The sequence below is a fragment of the Diaphorina citri genome, unplaced genomic scaffold (assembly GCF_000475195.1).
Source record: "Diaphorina citri unplaced genomic scaffold, Diaci psyllid genome assembly version 1.1 scaffold238, whole genome shotgun sequence".
In the NCBI taxonomy this organism is placed as follows: domain Eukaryota; kingdom Metazoa; phylum Arthropoda; class Insecta; order Hemiptera; family Psyllidae; genus Diaphorina; species Diaphorina citri.
In genome coordinates, this window is record NW_007377675.1 from 177,757 (window position 1) to 188,752 (window position 10,996).

The window sequence follows — 10,996 nt, forward strand, 5'->3', positions numbered from 1 at the left end:
TTACATGTCAAAAAAGTGCTTTTTACTCAGAACCGGGTTAACTCCAAGCCAAAGATAGTTGCAAAAGTCATGGTCCCTTTACGATGCCACTATGTGCGGGTCAAAAATGAGGGAAGGAAGGACGACCCTTGTGAACATCCAGCTTTGAGCCCAAAAGCCCGGTACCTACTGTGGTACAGCCTTGCTATGTCTTTCTCTCTTACGTTCCCTCTCCCTCATCACCTCAGACTTTCTGGAGCAAGGGGTTTCTATTGTTTTGTTTTTTATGTTCGAAATCTTTGCAAATCTGGTGTTGTTATGAGAGAAACAATTTTCAACTATCGGCGAAATGGATCTAAAGGGAATGAGAACCTATTTTTGATTCTAAAATTCGGCAATTTGCAAACAATTACCGTGAAATGAAATTCAAATACCTATAACTATAGGAACATATCTAGCATTACTTTGTATTTCAAATTACCCTCAATAATCAAAAGTACATATGTGAATCCTGTGATCGATTCTGGATAGCCAAGCCAACTCCCTTAACCAAGAGGCAGTGTAATCAAATTCAAATACCTATAACTATAGGAACATATCTAGCATTACTTTGTATTTCAAAGTACCCTCAATAATCAAAAGTACATATGTGAATCCTGTGATCGATTCTGGATAGCCAAGCCAACTCCCTTAACCAAGAGGCAGTGTAATCATAAATTGTTTCCGTTTACCGATTGTTTCAGAGAATCAACGATTTTGACTGAAAGCTACAATGATCCAAAGTCAAACCAATGAATCAAATTGAGTTGAAGTGACAGAAGAATAGTCCTTGAATGTGTTCACAATGACTGAAAATTTCATAGAACGCTTCACCAAAGACTCAAAGCAATGAGCAATAGAAATCAATCAGATTTCCTTAAATTTACTTAAGTCGGGGACACATCAAAATGGTTTCAAATTGATCGCTCCATTTGCTGACGTACATTGCCCATATTCATCAGCAACTCAGCATGCATCAAATGCAAGAGAAGTTGTTCATTCAGCACACGTCATCGCAACATATTGACGGAGACAAGTCAGCAGAGGCGATGCACGACATGGCATTCCAGCAGAATCAGCTGATTCATCAGCTTGAGATGACCCAAAGGAAGTATGTCCTGCAGCATGCTATCGGGTTGCAATCCCAGGCTTCCACTTCGAGACCTGGGCAACCCATGATGATGCCTTCAGGTAAGATCTAACTAAAGGGTGACACCAACCTCAGTGGTGAAGTTGTTAACGCGTTGAACTTTGGATCTGGAGGTTGGTGGTTCGAGTCCAAGTCAAGTCATAAAATGTATCTGGGTGTAATAATCGGGGAACGATATTTGTGACAATACAAGTTACTTAGGGAGCACGAGAAGACTATTAGAGCTGTTTCGGTTGGCTTGTACTATGACGTTGTTTTCCGAACTTCTCTACTCATTTTTCCAGGTGTGAATCAATCTGATATCAATTCCCTATGGAACAATTTCTCGATGGAAAACCAAGACGTTAGCATACCCGCTGGAGACAAATCCATGTTTGGAATAAATGGTAAGTGGTAAATCTTCTTATTACCTTATTTTCAGACGGACATTGCTAAGGTAGTTATTCTGGATTAGACACGTATAAACTCTCATAGGTACAAGTTATGCACTCCAGGCAGTAATCAAAGACTTTTTCATTTCAAGCGTTTACTCTGCAAGCTCAAAATATAAAGTGGAAAAACAAGGTTAACGGGCCAACCCGATATCATCATTGAAAATTAAAACTTTTATTCACAAACCCAATTTGTCCGTAAGCAATTATTTAAAGTTGAAGGGATCCCAATAGTTAGCTAACTCATTTACAAAAAGTATTTTCATTCCGAATGTGTGTGGAAAGCAGGGAAAAAGCATTGGAACATGTATGGTAATATGTAAATGAAATGTAGTCTTTATTTATACAAAATTTTATTATTCCGGCCATGTTAAAAGTGTAAACACGAATGCTCAGTTCATTATATTCCAGCTGTTTGTTTTTCATTATCTCATTCTTATTTTTCCTTCTAACTTTCTCTCTCTATATATTTTCTTCTTTTTTCCCCAGCCATTGTTTGAGATGTTTTTCTAATTTTATACACAAATAATAATTGGATGTGAATAAAAAAATATTTTATTTACCATTTAAACTTGCACAATATTTCCTCACATTGCTACCAGCTCAATATGAAACAAACAACTAACGTAGAGCTGTAAAATGAAATTGATGACATTAATAATGGAATTAAAATCCATACCAGTGATCCCGTGAAATTCCTTCATGTTTCCGACATTGGCAGTCGAATCTCCCAACCAACAGATTCCCTTCACGTATTTCCACTGAACTGACGCATAACATAACTTACGAAATAGCCCCAAAAGATGGGTTAATCCACCCAACTTATGTTGGCGATCACATGGCTATTATTTGGGCATTGGGATTTGTATGTTGCTATTTAAACATTTACAGAAAAGTTACTAACTTGCACATTGAAAAAAGAAACTAACGAGTATCATAATTATATTGTAGAAATATAAACCTTATCTTTGTAACATACAGTCGAGGGAGCATGCAAAACAAAATATATAAACATGTAAAAATATTTCTTTTTTTTTCACTTTTTTTTTCTCAAAAATTGAAACTTTCTCCATGCATTTTCATTTGCCCTCTTCCTACCCTCGTTCGTCATAATAAAATTAGAACAATAGTGAAATAATTTTAAACAAACAACTTTTTTTCTCCTTTTTTTAATACATTCAGCTTATTTGTTTTTCTCATTATTTTCAATTTCATCGTTTTTTTTACTTTCTATTTTTTCATTATTATTTTACCTTACATATGAAACTTGTAGGTAGGTGGATACATACGTGTAGAACGTAGTGGTACATGGTGTTTCAGATTTTGAACGAGGATTTGGTTTTCAGACTTTTGAAAATGTAAAAATTTCCGATCGTTTCCATTTTGAAATATCCATATTTTTCCCTGCATTTCCTGTATTCCCTGAAAAACCGACATTTAGCGATGTTTGTGAAACTCAAAAAAATTTAAATCTAACAACAGGAAGTTCCACTAAAGTAGACCATAATTGTAGGCATCTGTATGAATTAATCGTAGGCACCAGTACTTTCTTGCATTCAGTTTTCTTTTAAGACTCTACGATTCGATCGGAAATTTGGTAATAGGTAGGTTGAGTAACGTTCACACTTGATTTTATACCTGTGGAAAAAGGAAACTGTATTTTGCGTGCTTTAGCAAAAAAACAACAACCTTAATTATGAATTATAAATTTACATTTCTGCCATGCATAAAGATTTTTTTGCTTAATAAAGCTCTTTTATTGTAGTTGTATATTATATAAAACAAAACATGTAATAATTTATAATTTATACCTCCACATAAGGGTAGTAGGTTCACTCGTAACTCACATTCGAGTGAGATACATTTTCCCAGATAGGAAGGTGAAGAGAGAGATGTATTTCCACAAAGAAAAAAAAAGGGGTTTTTAGTAGACGTAAATTTTATGCCACTGAAACTGAAACAGCACCCAACTTGGAAAATGGGTTTTGCGTCCAACTACATGTAAATATATTACGCTTATCTGTGCGAGGCATCTGAAATACATCCCGTGTCTCCTTAGCTCATGATAAACGACAGAGATACCAAGTATTAAGGTGGGGGTAAGGATACCCGAATATCGGACCTTTCTAATGTTCAATTTTCTCTTACCAATCATGATTCCTTTTCTTTTGAGAATACCACGTTCTTAGTGAGTAGGTAATTACAGGTAGTAAGACTATACAATTACCTGATTTTTCGACAATTCTATGAATGTAGGGTGCGAAAAAACATAGAGACTACTGAGTTCGATTCAATTGCACGACGTTGTCAGAACCTCCATTTTTGAAAATCTGATCTAAAGTAATCTCGCCGAAACGGATTCGAACCTCTGTCTCCTCGGTTGTAAATCCAACGCCTTAGCAAATGCACTAATGGGACTGGAACACATCACATCACATGCCTTCAAGCACACACTATTTGTCAAGGGTCTAGGTTTTAATTGAACTTGGGATCATTTTAATTATTTGAAGAAACCATTTACTATTAATAATTATTTTACAATTTCCAGGACTACTCGTATCCATGGGGATCAGTAGGCGGGAATGGATGAACGGGGATGACCAGAAAGCAAACGAAAGCTACGCGGAGAAAGTTCATTTCCTATTCGGGCACGGGGTTTGTAAGTGGCCGGGATGTGAGGCTGTGTGTGAAGACGTCCAGGCGTTTTACAAGTAAGACATTTTCCCTTTAATCTCCATTTTTTTAGGAAGTAGGTAGATCCATTAGAAACGTTTGCTTGAAACTGATAGCGATAGTACAAGAATCCTTCTTTTAGGAAGTAGGTAGATCCATTAGAAACGTTTGCTTGAAACTGATAGCGATAGTACAAGAATCCTTCTCATGGCAGTTTTCTAAATGTTAGATCCTAATTGGTCTAAATATTATTATGTACATTTTATTACTTTTTTAAGAGGTTTGATAGAAGGAACTGTAATTGCTAAGGTCTTATCGTCCCGAAATCGAAGAGAGAAGGAAGACAGGATAGGAGAAAGCCAGCCCTTCCGAGAACGAACCTTATCCGTTCAGGATAAAATCTGTCCCGGGCGGGAATCAAACCCGCGGCCTAGCGCTGACAACGCAGACGCGTTACCAACCAAGCTCGCTAGTTTGTTTGTTTGTCTGTTTGCCGATAAAGTTCTCTAGCGATTTGTCCGATTTTAATTAAATTTTCCTGTCCTCTCTTTTCCAGGCATTTGAATAAAGAGCATAATCTTGACGACAGATCGACAGCTCAAGCCAGAGTCCAAATGCAAGTCGTCTCCCAGCTAGAACTTCAATTGCAAAAGGAAAGGGATCGACTGCAAGCTTTGAAAATCTGATCTAAAGTAATCTCGCCGAAACGGATTCGAACCTCTGTCTCCTCGGTTATAAATCCAACGCCTTAGCAAATGCACCAATGGGACTGAAACACATCACATCACATGTTATGGGGTCGAGAGATTGGCACACATCACATGCCTTCAAGCACACACTATTTGTCAAGGGTCTAGGTTTTAATTGAACTTGGGATCATTTTAATATTTGAAGAAACCATTTACTATTAATAATTATTTTACAATTTCCAGGACTACTCGTATCCATGGGGATCAGTAGGCGGGAATGGATGAACGGAGATGACCAGAAAGCAAACGAAAGCTACGCGGAGAAAGTTCATTTCCTATTCGGGCACGGAGTTTGTAAGTGGCCGGGATGTGAGGCTGTGTGTGAAGACGTCCAGGCGTTTTACAAGTAAGACATTTTCCCTTTAATCTCTATTTTTTTAGGAAGTAGGTAGATCCATTGTTGTAGTAGCCATTGCCCAAGTCAAACGGATCAATCCCCCTCTGTAGTTGGTAGTCCTGGGAAATTTGCCACATCCATTGGTTTAAGCCATAGATCCAGAGGTGTGAGTTGTGTGGGCTTTGATGGACAATCACATGCTTCAGCCAAGGACCATCAACCTCCAAACCTCAAGTCAGGTAGATCCATTAGAAACGTTTGCTTGAAACTGATAGCGATAGTACAAGAATCCTTCTCATGGCAGTTTTGTAAATGTTAGATCCTAATTGGCCTAAATATTATTATGTACATTTTATTACTTTTTTAAGAGGTTTTATAGAAGGAACTGTAATTGCTAAGGTCTTATCGTCCCGAAATCGAAGAGAGAAGGAATACAGGATAGGAGAAAGCCAGCCCTTCCGAGAACGAACCTTATCCGTTCAGGATAAAATCCGCCCCGGGCGGGAATCAAACCCGCGGCCTAGCGCTGACAACGCAGACGCGCTACCAACCAAGCTCGCTAGTTTGTCTGTTTGTTTGCCGATAAAGTTCTCTAGCGATTTGTCCGATTTTAATTAAATTTTCCTGTCCTCTTTTTTCCAGGCATTTGAATAAAGAGCATAATCTGGATGACAGATCGACAGCTCAAGCCAGAGTCCAAATGCAAGTCGTCTCCCAGCTAGAACTTCAATTGCAAAAGGAAAGGGATCGACTGCAAGCAATGATGTTGCATTTACATATGACCAAACAACAGTCGCAAACCGTTGAGCAGGAGAAACAAACACCAAAGGTAAGTAATTTTACTAGTTTTTCGTGAAAAGATGAAAAAAATGTCATATTGAATAGGTTTTCCCTACTAAGACAACCTGTTTTTAGGAGACGAAATGAACTTTTAGAAAGGGGCACGCGGGCATTAATTCAGTTTATTTATACGTAGGTATAATTAAACCAAGATTATCTCATAGGTACGTCAAGCGGGCTCGAAGGATTATGTGGGAGTTATGGTATTCTCTAATATTAAAAGTTTACATTTTACCTGTCATCGGGACTGTTCTATTTTATTTACTGTTTTTCCGAGAAAAAATGAAGAAGTTGTTAGATTGAATAGATTTTCCTACCAAGACAATCTGTTTTTAGGATACGAAATGAACTTTTAGAAAGGGGCAAGCGGCATCATTAATTCAGTTTATTTATACGTATAATTAAACCAAGATTATCTCATAGGTACGTCAAGCGGGCTCGAAGGATTACGTGGGAGTTATGGTATTCTCTGATATTAAAAGTTTACATTTTACCTGTCATCGGGACTGTTCTATTTTTAGTCTCCCAGCACAATTTTTCCTCTACGAACACCTACACTTTTCATTCCCTTTTAAATGCAGGTTATTTAGTTGAAAAGTTTTGACTTGGCTAAAAAAATCTATTTAGATATGTAGCTTTAATATTTGATTTATATTTTGATTATATTAAAAATAAAGGTATAAAAATCCCACTTTTATATAGAAAATGTGACTCGGGACGGAAAAAAGTATATATTAATAATATTGAGCAAATGGAATGCAAATGAAGTTTTCAAAGAGGGGAGGGATTTCTCACTAGTCACAGCTTGTGGTTTTTGTTTATTTGTGATGATCATTTTATTAAAAAAATTCCTGCCCACAAACACTTTAAAAACTTTACTTAAAAATGATTTTTCACGTTTTATTATCATTTTTTATACATAAATTTACATTCCTGCCCACAAACACTTTAAAAACTTTACTTAAAAATGATTTTTCACGTTTTATTATCATTTTTTATACATAAATTTACTCGTACTACTTATTTTTGTGGCTGGTGTAATTTTGCAAGATCAAATCAACACATGGAAGTTATCTCATGTGTTGATTTTGAACTGGTTAATATTTCAGGTTAGCAAAAGAATTGACGATCTTGAACTTTTCCCTTTTAATTAACATTGAAAGTTTTGAAATGAATACCAAGGAAATGTATCTAATGCGCCTCCACTAATTGGTGGAGACGCTAGATTTTCAATCGTTGGAGACGCTAGATTTTCAAGTACATATATAGGTCGTAGGTGTACCTACTTAGTGATCTCCTGAAATTTTAGGAAAGCCTCTGAAGAAATGAAATTTACTAAAATCGCTCAGCCGCCAAGAGACGGAACCGTACATATATAGGTCGTAGGTATACCTACTTAGTGATCTCCTGAAATTTTAGGAAAGCCTCTGAAGAAATGAAATTTACTAAAATCGCTCAGCCGCCAAGAGACGGAACCACTACGTAATATTAATAATATATTATTAAAGAATGAAAAACTTTTTTCCCTCTTTTAACAGGGATTGAGCATTTCATAGTAAAAACGTTTAATATTTTTAATATATAAATTTGGTAGTTTTTCACATTTTCCGTATTATGAGCGTTTTTATTCATTTGCCGAAAATAATATTGGAGTTTTTTTTATTATTATTTACAAGGTATACACTTCACTGGCTATGGGTACATTTTATGCATCTTTAAATAATTATGAGGTAGGACGAAGCTTTCATGTTCATGTACTCGAAGATTTCCTATTATTGCTTTTAAAAACAGGTCATATAAGTCAGGTCAATAAAGTATGCATGCGCTTGTACATAAAATATATGCCTCCTCTCATTGCAAAGATTAGTACAATGTTGAGAGTAACAACAGCACTTTCATTTTCTTAAAAGTTCCCTGGTACATCTCTCAATACCCATCACAAATTCACCAGAAAGTACGATTGTGTCTTTTAAGAGTAAGTTATTCCTTGTCAAACATAAGTACGTGTTTCATGATGAGCATTGCACATCGATTTCATTCCTGCCCGAGGGACTGGAATTGTGGAAAAAGATTATTATTATTTACAAGGTATACACTTCACTGGCTATGGGTACCTACATTTTTTGCATCTTTAAATAATTATGAGGTAGGACGAAGCTTTCATGTTCATGTACTCGAAGATTTCCTATAATTGCTATTAAAAACAGGTCATATAAGTCAGGTCATTAAAGTATGCATGCGCTTGTACATAAAATATATGCCTCCTCTCATTGCAAAGATTAGTACAATGTCGAGAGTAACAACAGCACTTTCATTTTCTTAAAAGTTCCCTGGTATATCTCTCAATACCCATCACAAATTCACCAGAAAGTACGATTGTGTCTTTTAAGAGTAAGTTGTTCCTTGTCAAACATAAGTACGTGTTTCATGATGAGCATTGCACATCGATTTCATTCCTGCCCGAGGGACTGGAATTGTGGAAAAAGAAAATAAACATTTAATACCTGCTCCCCGTGCATTTGCATTTTACTTTTCGCAGGAACCTTTGAAAATAGGGACTGGCACTGTAGCGTTAAACAAACAGCAGATTCCACCAGTCTCGAATTCTCAGAACAGCGAACCCTCCAGTCCTGTGTCGATGTCTTCCCTAGTTTCGTCCGTGCGGCATTCGGTATCTGTCTTCCGGCCCTCCACCCCTAACCTGTCAGTGTCTTCGAAGCGAAGAATTTGTGATAAGTCGTCATTAACTTTGAGTGGAGGTAAGAGGTCAGGGCCATTCGCAGGTTCGTTCAGCCGGTCCGCTTTGCCCCGGGCTCGGGCTCTTTAAGGGGCCCTGTAATCAGTCAGTTCCCCAAAAGGGTAATAATTCTGGGAGAAACATTGTTGTACAAGGCATCTCCACTAAACACTTGTTAATTGTTTCAAAAGATTTTAACTAACTCTCTGGGGTTCAGCCGGTCCGCTTTGCCCCGGGCTCGGACTCTTTAAGGGGAATAAGGGGCCCTGAAATCAGTCATTTCCTCAAAATGGTAATAATTCTGGGAGAAACATTGTTGTACAAGGCATCTCCACTAAACACTTGTTAATTGTTTCAAAAGATTTTAACTAACTCTCTGTCCCTGTGTTTCAGGATTGCCTTACATGTTGGAGAGAGCGGGACTGGATGTTCAACAAGGTGAGATCCAATTTACTATCTAGTATCTACTCTTTTGGTAGGCATCTGGGTACCGCTTTGAAGGAAAAGTGAGGGGTAGCTACAGTACTTCTTTTTTTTTTCTTTAAAGCGCTTTAACACTACGGGCAGTAGGTCGTTCCTTTGATTTGTACAATGTTATTTATTTTCTAATATCTCAGATATCAGGCTAGTAAAATTTTACAATTATGTAGGTAAAATACTAAACGCTGATCCTTACTGGTAGAGGTAGAGATTCCCGATGTTTCCTATGCATAACGTATTACTTTCTATTACTACAGTATATCGAGCTATACTAGTAATGAAAGTATTGCAATCGGTCCAAATTTTCACAATCGGGAAATGGATGGAAATATCCGTTTTGTTTTTGAATTGAAACCTTTTCTTTGGAGAAAAAGTGTGGGGTAGCTACAGTACTTCTTTTTTTTTTCTTAAAGCGCTTTAACACTACGGGCAGTAGGTCGTTCCTTTGATTTGTACAGTGTTATTTATTTTCTAATATCTCAGATACCAGGCTATTAAAATTTTACAATTATGTAGGTAAAATACTAAACGCTGATCCTTACTGGTAGAGGTAGAGATTCCAGATGTTTCCTATGCATAACGTATTACTTTCTATTACTACAGTATATCGAGCTATACTATCTAGTAATGAAAGTATTGCAATCGGTCCAAATTTTCACAATCGGGAAATGGATGGAAATATCCGTTTTGTTTTTGAATTGAAACCTTTTCCTTCATTTCAGAAATACAAAGGAACAGAGAGTTCTACAAAAACGCTGATGTTCGTCCACCTTTCACCTACGCATCTCTTATTCGACAGGTATGGTAAAGGGGGAAAAGCTAAGTTTTTTTAAGTCAAGTGATACCTATTAACTTAGCTAAGCAATCTACTTATCTAACTTGGAAAATATTTTCATAAACTTAATGACTAAACTATTGGTCTAGCAAAGTAATTTGGGAATCTGGCATTCAGGAGATCGAAGGATCAAATCTTAGCAGAGTCTCTTAATTATTTTACCTACTCTTTGTAGGTACAATGTCAGACCTGTAACTATTAAAGTGATGGAATACCTATATCTCAGGCTTTAACTTTACCCAGTGGTGTTACCTACATGTCATTGCTATTTTTACTTTTTTTATAATAATTTTGCTGTTTACGTACCTGCCTAAGCATTTTTGTAACACCTCCTTATACCTACCTATCTTTACCTTGTGGTCCAGAATTCGGTCTGTTATCTACGGTTCAAGAGGCAGATTTTGAGCCCTACTACAATATTTCCACATTATTTAGATCTCAAGACGTTTATTCTCTCTACTTATTTTATAAGACCTTGTTTAGACTGCGCGAGTAAAGGGACTTTTCAGACTCATGCTGGCAGTATGAACAAGGTACTATTCTATTCCCACAGGAGCAAAGACGACTCATACAGTTCAGACAATCTGGACGACTACAAATCCAGTCAGAATGGTAGTCATACGTACGCTCATCATATCAAATCGGATCCACTCCAGTTGAATCCGGATGATTATCCCCAACAGCCAGGCATAGACGATGTCGCTGAAGATCTGTCAGTGGCTCCGGAAAGCGCGGCCGAAACGTAA

General features: G+C 37.0%; 1 protein-coding gene across 1 annotated transcript; it reads left to right on the forward strand.

The window, feature by feature from the left end:
* Nucleotides 1–726: 726 nt before the first annotated feature.
* LOC103506489 (forkhead box protein P2) lies at nt 727–10,996 on the forward strand. The gene is made up of 8 exons (XM_026821526.1): nt 727–1,209; nt 1,453–1,554; nt 4,148–4,310; nt 6,001–6,187; nt 8,738–8,957; nt 9,329–9,373; nt 10,138–10,219; nt 10,804–10,996. The coding sequence occupies exons 1-8, from the start codon at nt 990–992 to the stop codon at nt 10,994–10,996; spliced, it is 1,212 nt and encodes a 403-aa protein (XP_026677327.1). The 5' UTR covers nt 727–989.